The sequence below is a fragment of the Aricia agestis genome, chromosome 14 (genome assembly GCF_905147365.1).
Source record: "Aricia agestis chromosome 14, ilAriAges1.1, whole genome shotgun sequence".
In the NCBI taxonomy this organism is placed as follows: Eukaryota; Metazoa; Arthropoda; class Insecta; order Lepidoptera; family Lycaenidae; genus Aricia; species Aricia agestis.
In genome coordinates, this window is record NC_056419.1 from 7,532,598 (window position 1) to 7,556,905 (window position 24,308).

Below are 24,308 nucleotides of genomic sequence, written 5' to 3' on the forward strand. Positions count from 1 at the left end.
TAGCCGTCAGGTATTTCGTGTCAAACTTCTGTCATATTTTACGATATAGCTGTCATGTGTCACGATAGTATGTCTATTTGACATGATAGACTTGAGGGCTACATCGCGGCACCTGGTGGCAAATAGAATTTAAACAACCCTCATGAAATGTAATTTGTTTAAAATAATTGAGTCGATGTTGGATGCGAGTAGCAGGAGATCGGTCATCTTGGCGTTCATTGAGAGAGACGACTATAGGCTGATATGATGATGATGATGATGATGAATTGAGTCAAATCACATTCGATAATAATTAGATGAACCGGAGAATTTCGTTTCGTTTTTCTCCTCATATAAACCTTCCCTAAACTTTCACGAATATTTTAAGACTAAATCAGCCAAATCGGTTAAGCCGTTCTCGAGTTTTAGCGAGACCAACAAAATTTGAAATTAATTTTTATGTTTATAGAACAGGATCGGAAAACTAATTCGAGGACTTTCCTGCTAAGGTTTTCAATTGCTATGGCTCTATTTCTTATAATTTATATGATAATATGGCGCTAATACATAATAATATATCGTGGTAAGTTGGGTAAGGTGTTATGTAGTCAGTAGGTCGTGGCGACCACGCGCCGTATGAATGGAGGCTTCGTGGGCGGCCGTTCATTCATTACGGAGGCCATTCCTCATGAATAGCAGCGGAACTGGAGACATCGTTACCCGCGCTTTGCTCAAATAACAGAAAACTTTTAATAGATACTGAAAGATGTAGAGGGAAACGTTTACCACCTCCATCGTGGGTATGGAAGACACAATAGATTTTCAATTGTTATGCGGCAGCCGGCTGCCGCTTGGGGATTGATGGTTTAAGATGCAGAGTGGAGATAGAAATTGAATCATGGGCAGTTGGATTGTGTTTGGTTGCAGGTTGTGCCTAGCCTTTATCCCAGATGGTACAAACAATAGTATCTCACAATAGGCTACTTGACCTATATTCAATTTCATTGAACAAATGCATATTTCTAGTAGAACTTGGCCTAGGAAATCGTATTTCACCCTTATCATCAAATAAAAGCTTATGATTGATAAATAAAGTCGATTTGAAAATAGGATTTGTACTGACGAAAACGCTTTTGCGGTACTTCCGATTTGGATGTGACGTCATCATACTCGTCATTTAATATCTTTTATTTATCGCGCTCGTTATATGTAAGTTTATTTGTACATAAAATATAATAAGAATAAATCTAGAAAGATTGGTAAAATATATTTTGTTGAATAATTCAAATAAAACATCAGTTTTATATATTATCTCCATTTATTGTAGACGGGAAATGAAATGGCCAAAACTTTTCTCCAAAAGTTTTCAATATTACAAATTATTTCTAATTTCTTATTTAATTCTTTTATAATTTTTGGGCACTTTTAGTCTCGTACATTTAGCACATAAAAAATTTTTCAATAAAGAGAGTCTAAAATACAAAACGTATGACGTCACACTATGGCGGACAGTGTTTTCGGCGCCATTTATAAGGCATATTTTTCAATCAACATTTTTGTGGGTTTCTACTGTGTAAAATATTAAAATATTCGTTTTTTTTTGTGAAAATGAATGATTAAGAAGCAATTAGCATGAAGAAAAAAATTAGGTCAAGTAGCCTATTTAGCCTAAAATTTTCCTTTCCTAAAAAGACAATTAAATTAATTAATTTGGTATTATACCTAGGTACCTACTGAAAGCATGCAATGCGATATTTTAGTGATAAAAGTTCTAGCAAGTAATCGTATTACCAGAAATCATTGTTTAAAACAAAACAAATTGTAAGTTATTATAACGTTATAAAAACTAGCGAAATGACTTTAAGATCCTTAGCCTCTGTATTTACCATGATCTTATAGCTTTGGTAACAAAGGCACAGATTTGCAGATATTACAGTAGTATTATCTAGTTAAGGAGAGCCTGGAGGGCATTAGTACGGCCATGGATTGTTCGCTGACAGTGTCGTTTAGTAAATGGAGCTTTGACGCGTAGGAGTCAAGGTAAGGCCTGCGAGTTTCTAGCGATTAGAAACACCCGCCAACACAATTCTGCCATCTGCTAACTCCTTGACTCATCATTGTTTCGTCATTGTTCTGTTGATTAATTAACTAAGAATCTCTTTCTGACCCCGTATTGTAAACAAATCATACAATGCCATGAAACAACCGATAACAGCTACGTTTCAAAATGGCAGCACCATTTTCTGTTTAGTTACAGTCAGTTAAGCTCAGCGACACACTGCATTAATGCTGTCTTACAGCGAATGCTAGTATTTTCCTTACATTGGGGAAATAGCTTTAGGTTGGGTTGCACCAGAGGCATGGTTAAAGTTAAGGTTAAAGTTATGGTTATAGTTAAGGCTAAATTTAGCTCTAACTTTAACCTTAACTTTGACCGGAGAAATTGACAGATGACAGCTGGTCCAACAAGGTTATAAATGAACGTGGGCGGGGGCGCTGCTGGTAAAGGAGAACTGTCAAAAATGGCGTTTTTGATGATGACAGTTAGTTCCTTTTTTCGCCACGTGCATTTAAAACCTTATCGAGCTCTATGGTGATGGTTAAATATGGCGTCTTGATGGCGTCCATTTTTTACTTTAACCAAAGATTTGACATTTTGCATTGTAGTTAAAGTCATAGTTAAAGTTAGTTGGTGCAACCCAACCTTAGTTAGAGTCATAAAAGTGATTCAAATTCTGTGGATTTTTTCAACACAACGCATAAAACGCAATATTTTCCACAACACATCTAATCATCAGGATTCCGCCATGTCTCAACGCGGGCTGCCAAGTCGGCCGAACTCTCCATTTCCTAACCGTTTGTAATATTGCGTTCCATAATATAATATATAATTTGTTAAAATAATCTCGATTTCGTAAATCATTGTTGGATATTGTGGGCAAGATTCGGCCGTCCGCCTGTCCGGCTGTCATGGCTGATATACAACTCGAATGAGGCACGAATAATTCAAAGTCTGCGCGAGCTTTATCTCGGCTAGTCTACATCGGCGCCTTCGCTGCTCATTTTTTATTTAGGTTAAGCTCACTAATAAATTTTAAAATAAGATCGTATCTCAGACGAGACAATTAGTTTATTATTCGTCGCGTATTTTAACACGTGTCAGTCGACAAGCGCACGTTAAACAATAAATATTTGGTTTTACGTTCAAATCTATGCGAAGTTAACGAGTGATCAGGGATTAGTAAACTTTTATTGTTGTGACTGAGACTGTATGGTATAATTTTCAACTGCTAAATATTCATTATAGGTCGTAAAGTTGAGATTAAACATAGAGAAACAAATGAAAAAAGTTACGCAAGTTACTTTGTTTGTAATATGATAAGTCAAATGAAATACAGCCTCGTTAAGTTTACAGACTGGTATTTAAACTCCCAAAAACTTCCGAAGTATTTTTGTAACGGCAGTTTACTATTATGATGATGAAGACATTTTTAAAAGTCGTGAAAATGTGGTTGAGCCACTACTGCCAGGTTCATCTATCAAGTTAAAGTGTTATGCAAAAATCATCAGTAACAGTACTTGTATAATCAGCGAAGATAATTTTATCTCGCCCGCAGCTATCTATAACTCACTTTATATACGAGACAAATTATTATGGGTATTAAGAAAATATGCCTTTTAATTGGACAGTTAAACGACACGCGTAGATAATTGTTATATCATCTACATAGCGCCGAGAAATAAACGTAAAAGCAGCTCGTATTAAGACGTGTTTCTAACAGCTAATAAACATTATTTATTATTAGAAAAATAACTACGCAATTTAAAGGAAGTTATAGCGGAGTATGTAAAAGCCATTAGCTCACGACACTTTATGCGCATATTTTACATGCAATTTAAAGTGCATGCATTATATGTTAGCAGATGGCTGATGTTACATTTTAATATAATGTCCGATAAATTTATTTGCTGTAATTATATTTCTTCGCATCATCAAACGTGATTCGAAATAAATCAGAGCTTTTTCTTCAGAAAGCTGCTAACAATAACACCTTACTTCCAAGTGTTATAATCATTATCGTGATCAAATTGAATGATTATACAGTGTGTTAGTGTAAACGCCGTTATCCTTGAAACCATCAAATGAGCCCGTCAAAATGAACAACTTTTTCTATGAGAACAAAGCTGGGAACTCAAAAAAAATGCCGTCTTCATACCCATACGGATGCCCGGATCGGCAATTTGTATGGGTATGAAGTCGGATTTTTTAGGTAATGTCATTATTTAAGTATAAAAAAGTACCGTTTTAAAAATAAAATAAAATAAAATTGGTTTATTTCAGATTACTCAGATCCATAAAATTGTTAGTAAAGAAACTTATCGCTATGTTAGTATTCTATTCTAAAAAGAGATTTAGTCCTATTTATCATAAAGTCGATCAGAGGACAATTCCCGCTGTCGACTATCTCTCTCAGGACACTGTGGCCGCCGCCGCGGACCCTGGCCAACAGCGATGCAGTCCTTTTGCGGAGTATAGCTTCAAAACTATCTACATCCGCAAAAGCAAACATCGCTGAGGCACTACAGAAACGCGGCAGCCGCAACAGTGCTCTAAAAGCATTATTATATTGAATGCGTAAGGCATTGTATGTTTTATTGGTGTAGTTGGTCCATAAGCTGCAGGTGTAAAAAGAGGTGCAGTAGGCCTTAAAAAGAGTAATTTTTACGGCGTCCGTGCAACGACCAAATCTATGCACCAGCATATTTGCCATAACAGACAATGCCCTACGCTCTCTTTCGAGGTCCACATCGTCTCGAAGGCCGTCAGTCACGAAATGTCCCAGATATTCAAAAGTGTACACTCTCTCTAGAGGTTCATTATTAAGGTGTATAGGGGGAACAATATTGGGACATTTCCTGCCAGCCTTAAAGACCATGTACTGTGATTTTTTGGCGTTGTAAAGTAAACCATGTGAGACCGCGTATTTTTCACAAATATTATTTAAAATTTAAAATTGAGAAAATTTCCTATACGCAAAGGTATCAGTACACAATTTGAAAAATTCTGCTCGATAGAAAAAAATCTCAAAGATGACTGTTATAACGCTGTTTTTCATAATTAAATCATTTTATGGCTAAATTACACACTTTCTAGAAAAAAAAAAAATGTTATACATTTGTCGTAACCTAACCTAAACGATTTGATATATTTGATTTGTGTAATACTGAAACCAAAAGGTTTTTTCTCCTATTACCTATTATCAAGGCACGCGGCGAGCGCGTAACCGCCGCTGTACAAGGCGCGCTGATATGAATGTTATTTTAATGTCCTTTACGTCGATATTCGTACTGACAGACATCGACCTGCTAATTTTAAGGACTTTTGAGCCTTAAGCGTGATATAAATTCAAATCAACCGTCCATAGAGCCGCTATGCCCTACACGGTATGACAAACGTTCTCGTGTCCACGTGTCCTTTTATAAATAAATATTTCTGAAGAAGTCATAAACGTGCCATTTAATATTTTATTGGTGATTCGGTACGTATTTCAAAATTTGCCTTATGTAGTGCTCACTACGCAGAGGTATATAGATCTATAACTTTAATTGTTGGTAAAACAATGATTTCGATACTAGTTTTATGACCAGTGGCGTGCTTAAAATTGTATGTCACGTGTCAGGTGGCACGCGTGCTATTGGTTCGCCATCCTTTCCCTAATAGTAACTCCCACACCGGTTTCGGTGACGGTGGCCAGCGAAGTGTGTGCGCAGTACACAAGAGCACTCTCTATTCCTTTTATTCTCATAACCCAGTGGGACGGACGACCGACACGACTGGCGAGAGATCAGGCGCAAGACCGACTTTTTACATGCCCATCCGACGCTTGAATCATCTTACTTGTCAGACAATCAGGATTGTCAGGATTACAAACTTGAAAATAGCATGTTTCCAACGCGGGAATCGAACCCACGACCTCCTCGTCAAGAGACACGCTCTAAACGGACAAGACCTCGTCAATACCACGGAGGCGTTCAAACCTTTCCCTACAGTCTACACTCTACACTAATACGAACCGTGGTTTTATTTAACAGCAACCAAGTCTAAACCGACTGTAGACGGGCCTTAATATTTAGGCACGCGCCAGGATGCGCAGACGCGCGACAGTAATTAGATAACGAGGCATGTGTCGGGGTCCCGACCGCAATTACTGCTCCCATAAATCATCGCATATGGGGCAGCTGACTCACCGATCTCGGTCACTGTATTACCAATTACAGACTGCTCTTCAAGGTGCTACTGGTTTTCGGATGAGAAAGGATAAAAAAAAATATTACATGTGGTACGCGCGGACCACCGGGATACAGCTATTGCAACACGTTATAAAAAGAAACTAGCATGAGGAAGTCCTTACCACCTCTTATAAAAACGAAATAATATTACTAGCGCGATGTAGCTGGCAAACAGCGCCATCTATTATGAATAATTGGAAGTAACTTAACCTATAAATACCGAGCCGAAGTCTGTCGAATCGAAACGACGTTAGACGAATGTTAGGTGTTCTTTGTTACGAAATTTCTTGATTCGGTCACCGCGCTCAAAGCCCGCGATAAAGTCTATGCAATAACAATAAGATACATACTTATGTTCGAAAAACCTGTATACATAATACATATTACATATACACTCAAAAAAAAAAAAAAAAAAAAAAACGCCATTTATTGACGCCTATTTATTCTCAAAATACGCCATCTAGTTGACGCACAGGAATACTATCAACGCTACGGTACTAATAAAAAAGTGTCGAGGTCAAGTATCGTTCTGTCTAGCCTTTACGCCGCACGCGCGATAAGGAACTTCGTTCCAATAGTAATAAGAAACTAATATGACGTATACATAGTACATACAAACGTCCGCAACTCTGTTACGCAAAAATTCGTTTATCGCGCAGGAACAGCACTTTTTTTCCGCTACAAAATTACTTTTCTCGTCTTTTAAAGTATTCTTATAACAGGTGGTAGACACACTTTTGCATTCATAATATTAGTAAAGATAAGGTTTAAGAAACAATGATAACAGATTACAGGAAAAGTAGGTATAAAATTCACAACTGTTTTAAAAATTTTGTTCAGGAAACCACTGGGGAAGTTTAACTGAGTGAAATCACAACAACATTTTCATCACTGTAAAAAAAACATTTGAGTTCTCAAATGCAACAAATAACCATACAGATCTCAAATCTCTTATGTCCAGATCCAGCGAAGATTGAATACAACAAATCACGATGGCTCACGCAAAAATTCACGATGGCTCTGATATAACTCTGTTATAATTCGTCGAGTGTTCACGGTCAGGACCTTGTTGTTCCATTAATTAGAGTGTCCGGTTTTTTCTGCCGCTTATTACATTAGTGCTCCTTTATAAGTTGATGACTGGAACGAGGACACGCGACCGAGATGCGACTAATTAATTTTAATGCGTCATTAACACTTGGTGGTGTCTGTCTCGACGTCCCGAAGTTATTGAGTTTACGTTTGAGATTTGTTCACATGCGAACTGCTTTTAATAACTTTTACATTTGGCTGCATTTTATAGAAGTTTCACTGTTCACTGGAAGGCCTGTTTCACCGCTTCCTGATAAGTACCAGAATCCGGATAGGCTATTCACAACTTTTTTTGACAGATGGAGTATGGAGTATCTATCAGATATGTTGTGACTTGTGGATAGCCGATAGGCATGTGCCGGATACGGCACTTATCAGGAAGTGGTAAAATAGGCCCTTAGGCCTTAGTCTTCATAATCAATACAAAACTTACGTTGTCTTTTAGGGAGTAGACTGTATAGTCGTAGTGAACTGTATAGTAGTAAATTTATTAAAGTCCGGTAGTAAAATGTGCGACGATTATCAAAAGTTGATACCGCGCAAACAGGTTTTTCTCCTGTGAGAGTCTGTCAATTGTAATGTAGGTTTTACAGCTAACAAGACGCATATTAATTATATATCATAAGAATCTATTTTACTCTAGTCTCTTTAGCTCCACTTTGTATACATTTAGGTCGCTGTTTAAGTATATCTTCGTCGCGTTTGCAACTGATTTAGCTTAGAAAAATAGGGCGATTGCATAAAAATGTGAGACGCATTGGCTCTCTTCCAGTTTCACAACAGACACCTATTATTATATTTGTCAACTTTTACATATAAATAAAAGAAAATCTAGATTTAAATACGTTCGGCGGGCACATAAAATTTTGGTGCCAAATTCCTCCGGTAATCGTCCGCAGGCTATGAAAAGATAGATATCAAACATTAATATATTTCTAAAGCGATTTTTATTGTCTCACGGCTAAAATTACTTTGATAATTCAAGCTTTAAACACATCATTATAACATGATTAATCTCAATACATTAATTTTTGAAGAACAAAACATTTATTGTGTCATTAGCGAAAGATTAAGTCGTTGGATGTCTACCACTCTTTCCAACGTTAAGAGAGACGAAGAGACAATCCACAGAGTAAGAGTAAACAGGCAAACAATAGAGATAGTCATCGTCTGCAATTTACATTCGCAAAGAACCCGGACGCGTTTGCAAAAAATGTAGAGCTGTCTATCGTCTATCATAGCTTCGTTCATATCAGCCTCAGGTATTCCCACACGCTTGATCGCTTTGATCTGTGGTAGCCGGGTATAAATAACCGACACGGTAGCTATTCGAGCATCACGTAATGGGGACGCAGGATTCTCGCGTTCAGAGGAATGTCGTCTGATTGTCATCGGACATAACGCAACTTGTAGTTTCTCTAACACTACTCGCTCCGGGCATAATTGCCGTATGTACGTATTAAAACTGTCCGAATGAAATAATTACACCACTTCGTATGCAGATGGTAGTTATCGCATTAGTTTATTGCGGACATACGTTTAACAGTACTCTACTTTTATCCCTATTTTAAACTGTCAATATTAATCTATACCGGTTGGAGATCGTTATATTGTCTCTATCTGTTATGTTATACAGGTGCAAATTATTTACGCATTCAGAGACATTTGGTTGAAGACTGAGAGAAAATATTGTATGGACATTATGTAAAATCCTTCACTAATTAGTAACTCCGTAAGGAATCATTAGATTAATTTGAGTGTGGTCGTTACAGTTCTACTATATTTGCTTTAAGTGTGGACTAAAGTCCTAAACCTTTCTTCGATCTACTTATCATGCCATTGCGGATGCTAACTTTAGCAAACTAGCTGACAAAACTTATTTGAATGTATTTTGACGTGTTTATAACGTTGACTGGATTATCATTACACGAAACAATCCAACGACTTCCGCCACACGAGATAAAAGAGATTGCAAAACTGACATGAATTTTTATGTTGTTTATGATTTCCAGAAGCTAACATAGTACGGCGTTTGAATTTTTTATGTGTGACTCAGGTTTTTAGGAGGTTGAAGAAGACCTGACCTGGAAATGAAATGTTTAGAATTAGGAGTGGCGGCAGTCCACGCCTTTGTATTTTAAATATCCGGTTCCTTTACGGATTTTGTCTCAATCCATTTTTACTAGATCTAGTTTATTTTATTCCGTTTACTTTTAAAACTATTTTTCGTAGACATTATCACAAGTAAACTTAAATACTTACATTTAATCGAAAGTCGTACAGTAAGCTCTTTATGTTGGCACAGAAATGTTGGGCCATGATCAGTAAAAACGTAGCATTTAATAGCATGTACTATCAGAGAAGTTGATTCCTATGCAAATCGGGGACCTAAGTAGTTTGGTTGCGTTACGTCAAACCCAGCTGACAGATCACAATTAACATTGAATTGACATATTCGACCAAATAACGTTGGTCTGTCAATTGCATAGGAATCAACTTCCTCGATGGTACAATTGATATAAACCATGGGTAATCGTAGACGAATATGCTCATCTACTCGTTCATTATTGCTTGTATTGTGTGGAGAGGCCCGATAGAGAAAACTGCCAAATAAAATGTCACAATTGATCAGCTAGGGTCAACTCACGTGTGGATGCGATGTAATATGAATTACGATGAAATGTTCCGCATAAGAATACGAAAACTTAATATCTTGTTATATAAAACGTCACATGTTGCGTTTCCGTGAGAAACTCTTTTGTTTGGGCTAATTACGGTGAGTAAACGTTTTATGGCGGTCAATCGAGTGAACCGTAATCGATACACAGTAATTGCTAAGCGTGTTCCGATCTGAGACAATGACGACGAGATCGTATCGGACTTACATGCGTTTAAGTAATTGCGAGAACGGCCATTGTTAGACGACGCAAATTGGGCTTTTGCTATAATATATCGGTTGGAATCAGCTTGTATTGTGACTTGAATATTTCTCTCGATGGGCCCTAATGACACCTGTTCCTCATCGTTGAACACAGGTGCATGGGTGTGTTGGGACTTGGGAATGACCTGTCTTCGTACAATTTATGTCTTATTTTGATTGTTCGGAAAATATACTGATTTGAGGAAACCATTTAACTGTCGATTGTTAAATCTTTAAGATCGTTATTATTATTATCTGCAATGAAAACATTTGATCTTGATACTTGAACTTTTATCAAGTTCGAATAGTTAGGGTATTAACTAACATCCAGTACCAGTTATAAAATGAAAATATTTACTTACTAGATATTCTCCATAACTGTACGAATGACATCGGGCGGGAATGGCTAGCCATATCCATACTTATAGAGATGTATCATGGTTACCAATATACCATGAGGTACAATATAACCATAACTCCATCCAGCCCGACACAAAAAACTAGCCACGTCATAGGTCAGAATCGGCCCTGTTTGGAAGGATGTTTGTCCGACCGGTAATGACAATGATTGTGATAAATGATAAAGACGGCTTTGATTAATTTAATTAGGATTTACGAACAATAACCTTTTGTAAGTGTGGCACTCGTTGTGTTACCAATCAGATAACGAAGATTAATAATCACATGGATTTGGATATAAAATACTTTTTATAGCGGCGATGATCTCATATGTCGCAGTTTTGGATGCTCGACCGTCCACAATGGTACCTTGCTGGAACCTTATATTTAATGATAATACCTAGCAATCTTGAAAGATTTGGGATTAATAAAAATAACATAAGCTTGAAGGGAATTATTACTTAGGTATTGCTAACTGATGAATTTATTTCTGGAAAGACCAGACGCTAAGAATTAGGTCTTGATAATAATCTTGGAGCTGTATTAGTTGAGTCTTTATTATTCTTGGACATCTATCGCTTTGTTAATACTATGTTTTTGCGAATAAACATTCTTATTCTTTTTCTTTGTATAGGGTGATTAATTGTTAACGTAAATTGTGATTATTCAATTTGTTAATTTAAATTTAAAAAGTCTCTATGGCTTCATCTATGGAGCCATAGAGACTTTTTAAATTTAAATTAACAAATTAACAAATTTAAATTAACAAAAGTTGCATAAGTAAATTGTAAAATCTTAGGACAGGACATGTCCTGTCCTAAGATTTTACAATAATTTACTTATGCAACTTAAAATATATTATGCCAAAGGAATATTTAAATACAACATCACGTTAATGGCAATAATTAATTTGTGTTGTCGAGTGCTGTTTATAGTCAACGTGACAAACCGTAATTAGGATTGCCATTTTTAGACGAACTCGATTTGCGTATTATAAGCGGTCACATAACGGCATAATATTTACTAACCAAACAACGCCGCTTTATTTTGAATTTCAATTTATTCTGCTGACTGATATATTATACATGTAAGGTGCATATCATGTGCGTTATGTAACTATCAAAATATGAAAAGAGTAGAAAATAAAGAGTAGTGGATAGTGGACAAACTGATAACAACAGTTAGCAAAGATCTTCAATTATTTAAAATAATGACAGTAAACGGGATAGCTATAAGCAATAATATTAAACCCTCAGTACGGACTACCAAAGCATAATGGGGAAGTAATAAATAGTCGTAATAGGAGTTGCTATATAGGGAATATCCAATCCAGTTTAGTCTACATTGACGAATTATGCGGTGAGCGGCATACCGCATAAGGCGGCACGTCACAAAGACACGTGCTTGCCCCGAGAGCATTGCGGCTGTTCAAAGCCTTAGCTATCGGGCATCTGGTATCAGCCGCGAACGGTAATGGCCTGTCGTGGGTTCTGACGATCCGACGCTCCCAGTGCGCCGCGTAGGTTTGACACACTACTGGAATCATACGTGACGTCTTTATCTCGTATAGGTGCTCACATGGGCGTCATATCGTCATTCCCATCCGAAAATGGAAGCTGGTTTTGATGGATGCGTGCCGTGCGCAACTCGATGACAACGATACGGATAGCGTTCAGACTTCCGAGAGCTCTTAAACAGCGAAGTTTCGAGAACTGTGCTGGCGCCAGAGGTCGTGGGTTTGAGGAGGCTCTTGACTCTTGAACATTGAAAGTGTTTGGGTCAGGGTATCAAAATAAAATGAGTAAGCATTGTCTTAAAGTCCTAATCATACATTCTTTTTTAATGTATTTTATTACGCATATCAGTTACTTTACCTTTATAAGAAGGAAGACGATATGCCATAGATTTTCGACTTTTAAGCTAGTTTAAAGTTAGATTCTTGCTGCAAACTTAGATAAAAAAACATTATCCCTCATCTCTTATACAATAATCATAGTATAGACGACTTAAGAAATTAATAATGACAATATGGTTAACATGGTTTAACTTATTTTTTCACAGAAACATAGTCAAATATCAACATAGTAAAGTATATAAGTAGGTTGTTGCCGTTTAATTAGCACTTCTGCTAACGTTGTAAACGATTTGGAAAATAAATCTCGCAATGTGGGTGTGGTATTATGGTTACAGAAAGCTTTGTACTGATAGATATTTAGCTAAAACGATGTCTATTGGTAGATATAAATAATTTTGCTAATATTTCGGCCAATCACAGCGAGGGCGATTATTGGTTCCGCCCATTTTAATAGAATTACTTTATTGCTCGCGAAATGAAATTTTTGGGGGATATTATCTCTAATAACGTCTGTTACTGATAAATAATAATACAAAATTCTCGTGTCACAATGTTAGTTACCGTATTCCTCCGAGACGGCTTACTGATTTTTACCAAATTTTATATGCATATTCAGTAGGTCTGAGAATCTGCTACTGGCTACTTTTTGGTTACTTTTTAAATAAATAATAGTAAATTATTACAACCAGTAGCAGATCTGGCTACTTTTTGGTTACTTTTTAAATAAATAATAGTAAATTATTACAACTCGAGACTGACTGCGACCGTTGTTTGTGCAACGGGATAGCGATGGACGCTGCCATGGTGCCATACTTATTCAGTCACTTCAATAAAATAATATGGGCGAAACACTTTATATGGCAAAAAAATGGACAGCTACTATCTAAGATAAAAGCTACTATGTAAGATAAAATTTTCGTGTTAAGAGCATGTACTATGTGGCACTATATGTGCCTTTGCCTCCTTAACTGACCCAAGGAAGTCAAACGTTTATTCTATTTTTGCATTGTTTAATTGAAGGTCTTTAGGTGTAAAATAGCCTTAAGACAAGACAAATGAATTGCTCTAACTTATGCAGGCTGTAACAATACAAAGTGATAATACTTTAGGGTGTGTATGTGTTCCTTTTATAGAGTTCATTGTGTCAGTAGCAGCGCTGAAAAGGCAATTTTTTGTGATTCGTATGGGCAAACGCCCCATCATCATCATCATATCATCATATCAGCCTATAGTCGTCCTCTGCTGGACGCCCCAGCGTCATCCTAATTCAATTAAACACTTTAAATACATTGTTGATTTAATATAGATTGGCCATTTACATAATATGATTTAAATGAATATTTTCGAAGATATTACACATTTCAAAATTGTGGGACAGCTTTTGCGGCGCTACCGGCCTTAATGGGGCCACCACTGACCACGGGTAGTAATGAATATAAATCAAAACTGCTGAATCGATTTTAATCATTTTTTCAGTGAGTGACATAGGCTATATATTTTAATACCCGTGCGAAGCTGGGGCGGGTCACTAGTACAAAAGTAAAAAGAGTTAGGGCCTGTTTCACCACTTCCTGATAAGATGCTGGATAGGCTATCCACAACTTATTTGACAGATGATCCATACTCTATCTGTCAAGTTAAGTTGTGGATAGCCTATCTGACACTTATCAGGAAGTGCTTACTCTTTCAGCGGTGCTACTTTCACAGTGAACTCAATACAGGGTACTCATACACACCCTAAAGTATTCTTACTTTGTTTTGTCACACCTTGTATATTTAGAATGTAGAAGTAGGTGCGTTCGAGATAGATCATGCTTACCGCTTTCGATCATTATCACAAATAAATAGAGTCAAAAATTTATAGTCCGGATTTGACTTCAACTACTAATTATAGTACTTGAGCTTTTATCGGCAGTTTTTATCGAAACAGAAAAATTCAACAAAAACTCTCATACTTTGGACTGCTTAAAATATCAAACCCAAACTCAATTCAAATTTTTTTATTCAGAATATTTTTTTTCAAATATTCTCTGAACGTCGGTCTGGAGTGGGACTACACTGGTGCCTACCACATACACATCTTTAGTTACAGTCAAAAAATCCTAGCTAGAGCAACAAAAATTGTGTGACCGACTCTAGCATATTCAACCAACGTAGTTATGCATATAGACGCCCAGCCCCCGTAGACAAGTGGCAAAACGCTTACGCTTTCGCTAACGCTAACGCTAGCGCTACAAAATATATGGATTTGACATTAGTATTCGCTAGCGAAGCGATGACTTATGTCAAATCGCATACACTAGTGGGTATTTAGCCGAAACTTTTCGTTTTCGCTTCGTTATAGAATCGCCGATCAAAATGTATGGAATTGACTTAAGACGAGTCGAACGTCAACGTCATATTTACGAACGCTTATGTCAATTCCATACATTTTCAACGGCGATTCTATAACGAAGCGAAAACGAAAAGATTTTGGCTCACCCTACTGGACCGATTTCAAAAATTCTTGCACCAATGAATAGCTAAGATGTCCCTGAGTGATATAGGCCATGTATGTACCACGGGCGGAGCTGGGGCTGACCACTAGTAGTCTATGTTTCTCGTGGCTTCATTTAATAAAATTGGATTAATTATTAATAGTAGAGACACTGCTCTCTACAACTCCGTAATACTATTATAATAATATTTATTTTTTATACTTTATCTTATTAGAGGTTTCCAGGATTTTTTTGTTTATTAACAAGTTAACAACAAAGAGGCATTCTGCTAATTAAAAACATCGGAAACGACTTAATCGGTCTCAACAGATTTACTTTTTAGACTTGTTTTTCCATTCAAAATGTATTGTAGCTTGATTGATTATTATGGTTATATTATATTATTAAAGGCCGGTTTCTGAAAGGCTGACGCTAAAATTAACTAATCAAGTAGGTACCAATTGGGTTGCTAGAGGCATGGATGGTTAGTTAGTTATTTTAATCAGCGTGTCAGTTGACATGGCTGTTCAATTTAATTCGAGAATGAGAATCATAATATTAAGTCAACCTTCATTTTGGATTTCCGTAACGCTTGTCAATTGCTTTTTTTTTATTTTATTTTTTATGAAATAAGGGGGCAAACGAGCAAATGGGTCACCTGATGGAAAGCAACTTCCGTCGCCCATGGACACTCGCAGCATCAGAAGAGCTACAAGTGCGTTGCCGGCCTTTTAAGAGGGAATAGGGTAATAGGGGAGGGTAGGGAAGGGAAGGGAAGGGAATAGTTGAGGGTAGGGAAGGAAATAGGGTAGGTGTTAGGGGATTGGGCCTCCGGTAAACTCACTCACTCGGCGAAACACAGCGCAAGCGCTATTTCACGCCGGATTTCTGTGAGAACGTGGTATTTATCCGGTCGAGCCGGCCCATTCGTGCCGAAGCATGGCTCTCCCACGTATATATCTTGCTTGCCTTGATCATTGTGCACGACAGAGTACAGACGGTAAATAGCCGTGTTAACTTTGTGAATGAACGATATTGTGCATAGCTGCAGACAACCATGTTAACTGTATATAATATGAACAATATAAGGGACTACAATGTACAATATAGTACGAAAATCAGTGAAAAAACAGTATAAAACGTGTACAGTGAAAATAGTGCCATTTTTGATAAATTTGTAAAGAATGAATAATGAACGAAATTAATCAAATCGCAAGTCAAATTATAAATTATCATTGATTAGTTGATTTTCGTCTGATCAATATTTCAGTAACTCAAATGGATCCATGTTAAACTAAGTTGATCAATAATTTGAGAGACCTTTCAGAAACCGGGTGATGTCCTTTATCTACATTCTACATAGCTAAAAGTAACCCCTTTCATCTCGATTATTATTTAGAACGTGTCACAATTTATGTACTTCGAGTACTTCCATATTACTTCTATATATATACATATTATAAAGCAAAGTCGCTTTTTTCCCTCATGTCCCTTTGTTCTCTTTAATCTTTAAAACTACGCAACGGATTTTGATGATTCTTTCAGTGTTAGATGTTATCGAGGAAGGCTATAGGCTATATTTTATTATTTTATCACGCTAAGACTAATAGGAGCGAAGAAATAGAGGAAAAAGTGGAAAAAACGGGGAAAATTATTTGAAAGGGCTAACCTAAACGCGTTAATCACAGGAACTACTGGTCCGATTTGAAAAATTCTTTCAGTGTTAGGTAGCCCATTTATTGAGGAAGGTTATAGGCTATATTTTATCACGCTAAGACTAATATGAGAATGTGGAAAAACGGGGGAAATGTCCCGGGGGAAATGAAAGGTGATTATCTCGCGAACTACTGGAGCAATTTTTATGTTATTTGGCACAGGTAAGAAGTAGACTACGTGAAGGATCATAGGCTATCGTCATTTTTTTAGTGGCTATATATTTTATACCCGTGCGACGCCGGGGCGGGTCGCTAGTTAATATTATAAATGCGAAAGTGTGTCTGTTACCTCTTCACGCCCAAACCGCTGAACCGATTATGCTGAAATTTGGTATGGGGATACTTTGAGTCCCGGGAAAGGACAAAGGATATTTTTTATCCCGGAAAAATGTACGGTTCCCGCGTGATAAACTAATTTTGGCGCAACGGGGTTGGGGCATCATCTAGTTTTCTATATATATTTTTTCTTGTCGACTTGTGCATACATTCTGGCCAACAGAATAGAGTCAAGTGTCAACATTGAAGTCTCCTTAGGAATTCTTTGCAAGTTTATTATTACTTGTATCGACTATACAAGTATATTCTTGCGATCTTAGGACCTACCTTAGATCGCAAGATACTTGTATAGTCGATACAAGCTTTCGATCGTCGATCAGGCTTAGTATAGTAGATAAAATATAGCTTACTTGAACCGCGAATGCAATTGTCATAAAATATTTATGAATGAACTCATCTGGTTTTGCAATATGCGATGGCTTACAATTAGACGATCTGTTTGTCTGTAGCTCGATTCATAAGAAACTAGCTATTTGACACGGTATTCGATAAATCACGAACAAAATGACATATTCTAAAATGATTCCTAGCTAGATCGATTTATCGCCCCCGAAACCCCCTATAAACTAAATTCCAAATATATATATATATATATATATATATATATATATATATATATATATATATATATATATATATATATATATATATATATATATATATATATATATATATATATATGTAATGCAGTGCAATCGTTTATTACCACAGAATCCACAAAGTGTAAATTAGAAATGGTTACAAAACATACAATATCGCCAAGAACCAAGTTCCGATCCCTCACAGTCTGTCGCCTAGCAACCGTCACCCGACTGTGTTGCCTACTCTCGCTACATCCTCCCCCTCTATCCCGAACCTGACGTCCCCGCGTTTGGGATAGGACCCTTTCGTGGCCGTCCACGTTTGCGCTTGTCCTTTAGAGGAGTTTGGATGGGACCAACAAATGGGGTAAGGCGTGTCGCGTGATATTCGCCTATGGAGGTGCCATTACTGAAACTACCCAACTCATAGGTATTTATTATTTTGTTTATTTTATAAGGGCTATTCCTCTTTGGCACAAAATAAGTTTGACCTTTATCCGTCCATAGTCTACGACGGATTGGATCTTCGGATTTAATGTCTTCTAATATTTTCCTAATATGCGGATCTTTTACCTGATTCTCCCCCTGCATTAAAGCCGCTCCCAAACCGTATCCACTGCTGTCCGCGATCGGCTCGGGACTGATAAGGAAATAAGACTTAACGAAATCAAAAGTCTGATCCGGTTTATCCCTAAAATACCATACATCGTGCGGAATGTCGAGGATAATATTAGCCTCTTTAACAAATTTACGTCCTAACAACGTCCTAGTTGAGGCTCCTGGTAAGACAAGCAGGTCCTCAATAATTGCATCGCGATTTCCAATAGTGACTTTTACATCAGCGGTAAGTACTCTTCTTTTACTATGCGTTCCATCAGCCAATCCTATTGTGCGCTCTGTCTCCTTAAATCGAACACCCTGTTCAACTAATACGGAGTACAGCTTAGTACTAGCTATAGAATGAGTTGCGCCGGTATCAATAATAGCCACTCCTTCGCGATTTGCAACATTAATACATACGGTGGGAAGTGACGTCGCATCAATATCATAAGCCTCGGATTCCTTTACATTGGAATTATTTATTATAAAAGCGGCTTTGTCGTCGCCGTCGCAATAAACATTACTCGAAAGTAAATTGCAAGGGCGATTATTATGATTCAAAAATATATCGTGCTCGACTTGGCGGAGGCACTGCCGTGCCCCCAGATTTTGTGAGTTTGAACTCACACTATTCTCGCTCGGGACCGTACTTAAAGAAGTATTTGGCAAATCGATATCGCAAGAAAAAGTGTTGAAATCAGCTGGTTTCGAACCAGCTCTCTGTGTGTTCGAACAGACTTTACATTTCGACTTTACTACTCCTTGCTGGCCACATCCATAACACCTTAAAGTACTAGAAATATCATTAGACTCTGACTTACCGATGTTCTCGCTTTTACCTTGCAGGTTGCGGCAATTGTCAATAATATGGCCATACAATTTACAATACGCGCAACGTATCCGATTACGTTTCGATAATTGATTCGAGTTTGGCGTGAGAACCGAATTCATAGTAGGGGCCGAACGTGTATTAGGGCCTCTTTCTTGGGCGGGTTCTACAATTTTAGCCGGGGTCGTGGGCACGGGCGAGAGGGAAGGGATTACAATAGATAACCTATTGGTTTCCGCGATCGCGTCCTCTACGGCTCGCAATTTCTCTATGAAGTTGTCCATAGAAGTTACATCATCTCGCGACAATCTTTTACGAATACGCCTATGCAATAACCCGTAAACCATATCGATCTGCATCGCATCCGGAACCTTATAGGGTAGCTTCACTACTAGGGCACGCAGTCTCGACACGAATACGTCGGCACGTTCAGTCTCACACTGTTCAGTTCGGAAAACTTCTCTGAAGATCTTGTATGGTGGCAGCTGGGTGCCGTACATGCCTCGCAGCCGCACGACGGCGTCCGCCCATGTTGAGACGTTGTCCTTGACGCCGCGCCAGAAGAGAGCCGCGTCGTCCTCTAGCAACATGCTCAGGCCGCGTAGCGCGTGCTGTTCACTGACGTCTGCGCATTCCTTATATACCTCCACGGCGTCCAAGAAGGCCTCCAGTTTCTCGGTGTCGCGTGATTTCCCGTTGAACCGCGCGGTGCATTTAGTGAAATTGCCCGGCGGGGCGGCGACTGCAGCAGGGGCAGTCGAGCTTCTCTGCATTGAGGTCGCCGTGTTTGGGGTGAAAGCTCCGAAATTGCCGGATGGGTCATACCGTGGGAGGGCTCGGAGTGTTTCCAGGAGGGCTCTGTTGGTCTCCTCCTGCGTACGCTGCGATTGCATCATCATTTCTAACATCGCCGTCATCACTCGTTCTGTCGAGGTGGTGGTAGATGCTCCAGCAGCCGCGGTAGATGTAGACGGGGTGGGCCGCGGGTCGGCGAAAACCATCGTCTCGTTCCCGGGCTCTCCGTCGTCGCTTGCTTGCTGTGTCTCCTCTTCACTCTCGTAACGGGGATGTTGTCTTGTGTTTCGTGGCATTTTCGATACCAGTCCGGCTAGCGGCTAGCTAAACAGTTCACGGAGCACTGGGATTGGGTCTGTTATTTCTTTGAAAAAAAATATAGCCACGGGTTGGGCGCCAGTGTAATGCAGTGCAATCGTTTATTACCACAGAATCCACAAAGTGTAAATTAGAAATGGTTACAAAACATACAATATCGCCAAGAACCAAGTTCCGATCCCTCACAGTCTGTCGCCTAGCAACCGTCACCCGACTGTGTTGCCTACTCTCGCTACATATATATATATATATATATATATATATATATATATATATATATATATATATATATATATATATATATATATATATAATTGGATATAGTCTGTCAGTCTGCCATGCTGTCTGGTCTGTTACCTCTTCACGCCCAAACCGCTGAACCGATTTTGAAATTTGGTATGGAGATATTTTGAATCCTGGGAAAGGACATAGGATACTTTTTATACCGAAAAATGTACGGTTCCCGCGTGATAAACGAATATTGGCGCAACAGAGTTGCGGGCGTCATCTAGTAGTTCATAAAAATAAAACTCCCGGCAAAATATTGCGACAATGTCTCCATGCGACGCGACGGGCGCGTCAGCAGAATGCGAGCGGATCAGCGTTCCTCGTTATCGCTACCGGACGGAGCTAATCGCTTGTCTGCTATCACCATAACTGACTGCATAATGCTAACGAGTATCTGCCGAAGAGCTAAACTTTGGTAAACAACATTCGCAAAATTATGAACATTGTGCAAGACATAAAGACTGCGGTTTTTAATGAAATAATCCAGGTAAGTAACAGACACCTGTACGCTCGTAAAGTGTCTATGGGTGCCGGCATATAATATTGTATTTGCAATCAGGTAATTTTTTCACCTATTTCCACCGAAAATGGGCAGAAGAGTTAACTTAAAACAATAATGTAACTGCTCTGGTGTAGTTCTTTTATGTTTCTGGTACTTATAATGCCCAATCTTTTAGGTCTTAATTACTCACCCGGCAAAACTTAATGTCTTTTAAGCGTTATTTCACGTCGGTTTTCTGTTAGGCCTTTTTATTTATATGGTTCAGCTGACCTATTCATTTCAAACCATGGCTCTCCCACATTCGGTAGACAAAAACGTTAGATGGTTACTAGATGACGCGCGGAACTCCGTTGCGCCAAAATTAGTTTATCGCGGGGAATCGTACTTTTTTCCGGAATGAAAAGTATCCTATGTCCTTTCCTGGGATTCTTAAATTATCCCCAATCCAAATTTCAGCAAAATCGGTTCAGTGGTTTGGGCGTGAAGAGGTAACATTAGTATGGACCCTCTCCCTTATTTTATCAACTTTTTATCTGATTATATTCGACTGAGTTAGCAGTTAGCAATAATTATTACTAGAGATCGCCCAATGGTCGAAATTCGACCTTAGTTTCAACGACATTAGGACTATTACCCATAATTTGTAAAAAAAAATTGACTATTATATTTTTTCAACTCTTGTCTCGGGGACTCAGCTGATCCAAGACTGACCATGTAAGCATTGTCTAAAAGTATCTAAGATTCAAGAAAAAAAAAACTATAATCCATTTACAATTTGTCACTTTGTTGTCAACAGACTTCAACAATAAATAAAAGAGTATAATTCGTATGTATAGGCTTGTCACTCAAAAATCTGTCATTTTCCTAGTGTGTGTGTTGTAGTGTATGTAATGTTTTATTTGTTAAAAAAATGTATGATAAAAGCATAATTTTAAAATAATATTAGCTCGATGCACTCCTTCACCATATAAACTATAACTGCAAAATTTCATTCACCTAGGTACGTTTCGCCATTTTTCGTCAAAAGGGATACAAAGTTTTTGGCTCACGTATTAATATATAGATTGCTAACTGAACTTATGAACTGTTCGTGTCTCGTGACTCTTGTTAGGCCCTATCAAAATTAACGTAGACCAGAAATTTATTCTCTTAAATAAGTCTATCGTAAAATAGATTTATTGTTAAGTACTATATCAAGGCGCAGTTATTATAATAATTACTTTAAGTTAAAGCTAAAGCTAAAGTTTTGACCATAAACCACACCAATTATATACAATCATTTATTGCTAGTAGCATAGTCATAGTCGTAAAATAGATGCGAATAAAGCAGTCTGATTGAATATACAAACTCCGTTTAATTATTTATATATTTATTTTTATTTTATGTAAACTTAACGATAGGTAACGAATGATAATTAATAAATCAAATATGAATTTGGAAATCCTAAATCTTGCAAAATCTACTCTGAGATCATCGAACCCATTATCGCAAAAACTAATAACTCATTTTACCTATACAGTATGTTTTTAACTTTGTTTTACCTCAACCAAAGAACCTAGCCAGAAATAATTACATATTAGCAATGTATTTTAATTTTCTGATATAAAATAGTTACTTTGTAGGCTGTTCCATGTGTCAAAGGTAGGAGTGACAAAAATTATTTTGGCTACATAAGTTAAATAATTGGTGTAATTATCATAGAATTGGGCGATGTAGATGTAACTAAACATATAATACGTCCGCATATTTAAAGCGTTCTTTACTTAAAATCAAAATTTAACATAACCTCAAAGTTTTCGCGCCAAAACTTAATATCTCGTCAAGGGGTTAGCAATAACCGAGACTGACACAGATGGTACTTAAAGCTTTAGTTTTGAAAAGCTGAAGCTCACCAGCTTAGCACCTGGGTGGGCTGGGCCTTACAGCTCTAAGTTTTGTAGAGATCTGACAGTAGTATCTCACCGTGAGTGGTCGGCGTGAGGTAGAGCGCGAATAGGTCGTCGACGGTCGCCGTGCTGGAGGTGGCGGTCTGCGTGACGGGTGCGGCGTGGTGCGGCGGCAGCGGGCCCCCATAGTGCAGGCCGCCCAGCGCGCCCAGACCGCCCAGCCCGCCCAGCCCGCTCGGGCCCGCCTCCACCAGCAGCTGCATCTGCGAGATGTCCATGAACTCGTCGCCGTCGCCCCGCCCCAGCTCCTCGTCCTCCGGCCGACGCATCGCGATCACCGAGAGCATCGCACGAGCGCATCCCCGTCGTCCTCGCACCACCACACACCGTCGCCACCGCACACCCGACACACGCTCGCTTACAAATTGACACGATCACAGCTCGTTACGTATACATAGGAAACTACGGGTAATCACACCGACATCACTACGGTCTACCGGTAAATGAACACAGAGGTTGCACGTGGTGCCGTCGCGCCGGCGGCTCCGCGCGCTCGACTGAGCGAGCGCGGCGCGTCGCCCCCGTGCGAGTCGCGCGCGACGCCGACCGCAGCGCGCCCTATCAATGGACGATATCCACCCGGTCGAGGTCGGCGTTCATTCACGACGGCCGAGTTAATGGCGGCGGAGCCGGGCGCCCTCGCTTAACCGTCCTCGCCCACGTGCGCGGGAAAATGGCGCGGCGTCGCGACGTCGAAGGGAGGCGCGCGAAAAGTGCGGGGCGCACGAGTGTAGTGGCGAGCGCGGGCGGCGCGCGCGCGTGCCCGCGTGGGCACGGAGGCTCGTCGCGCCGCGCGTCAGCGGCCCACTCCCGCTCCCATCACTTTCCCCGCGCTGAATCACGATCCGCATTCGGCCGAGCGCGCCGCGGAGCTCCCGGAGTCGGTTTTGGTGATGCCACAATTAGCCCCCGGCGCGTGCCCGTGACGCGCGCCCGCCCGCCCGCGCGACCCGCTACGTATGCAACATAAACGATTACGTTTCATAAAAAAACATGACCGGAGGTGATACGTCACGGCCGGGACGATGCAAGCCGCCTCCATGAGATTGTCATCGACGATATCGTTTTCCTCCTACCCGAAGACGCTCGCTCGCGTCATACTTATTCATTACGATGTGTGTGCTCCATTTTTTAATGACGACGATCGTTGCCTCAATCATTAACCGTATGTAACTTATTAGATCATTAAAACGCGAGGTAACGAAGACAATGGTGGCATCCTCAGTCGGTCCTTTATTATGATATTATTGCGTCGCCGAAATGAACGGAGGCAGCGTGTATTTACGAAGGCCTCGTTTCCTCCGTCACCATGGCAACGGGCGTCGATCACGTGCCGGCAAATGTCAGAGGTAGACGCCTCGCCGCGCTCGCGGCGTGGGTCGAT

At 39.2% G+C, this 24,308-nt stretch overlaps 1 protein-coding gene across 1 annotated transcript in view; it reads right to left on the bottom strand.

Annotated features, from left to right (window-relative positions):
* The window catches only part of LOC121733834 (early growth response protein 3), a 42,706-nt gene extending 19,084 nt beyond the window's left edge, over nucleotides 1-23,622 (bottom strand). Inside the window, exon 1 of the mRNA XM_042124208.1 lies at nucleotides 22,941-23,622. Within this exon, the coding sequence (XP_041980142.1) occupies nucleotides 22,941-23,211 (271 nt within the window). The 5' untranslated portion in view covers nucleotides 23,212-23,622. The remainder of the gene's footprint in view (nucleotides 1-22,940) is intronic.
* Nucleotides 23,623-24,308: the final 686 nt, after the last annotated feature.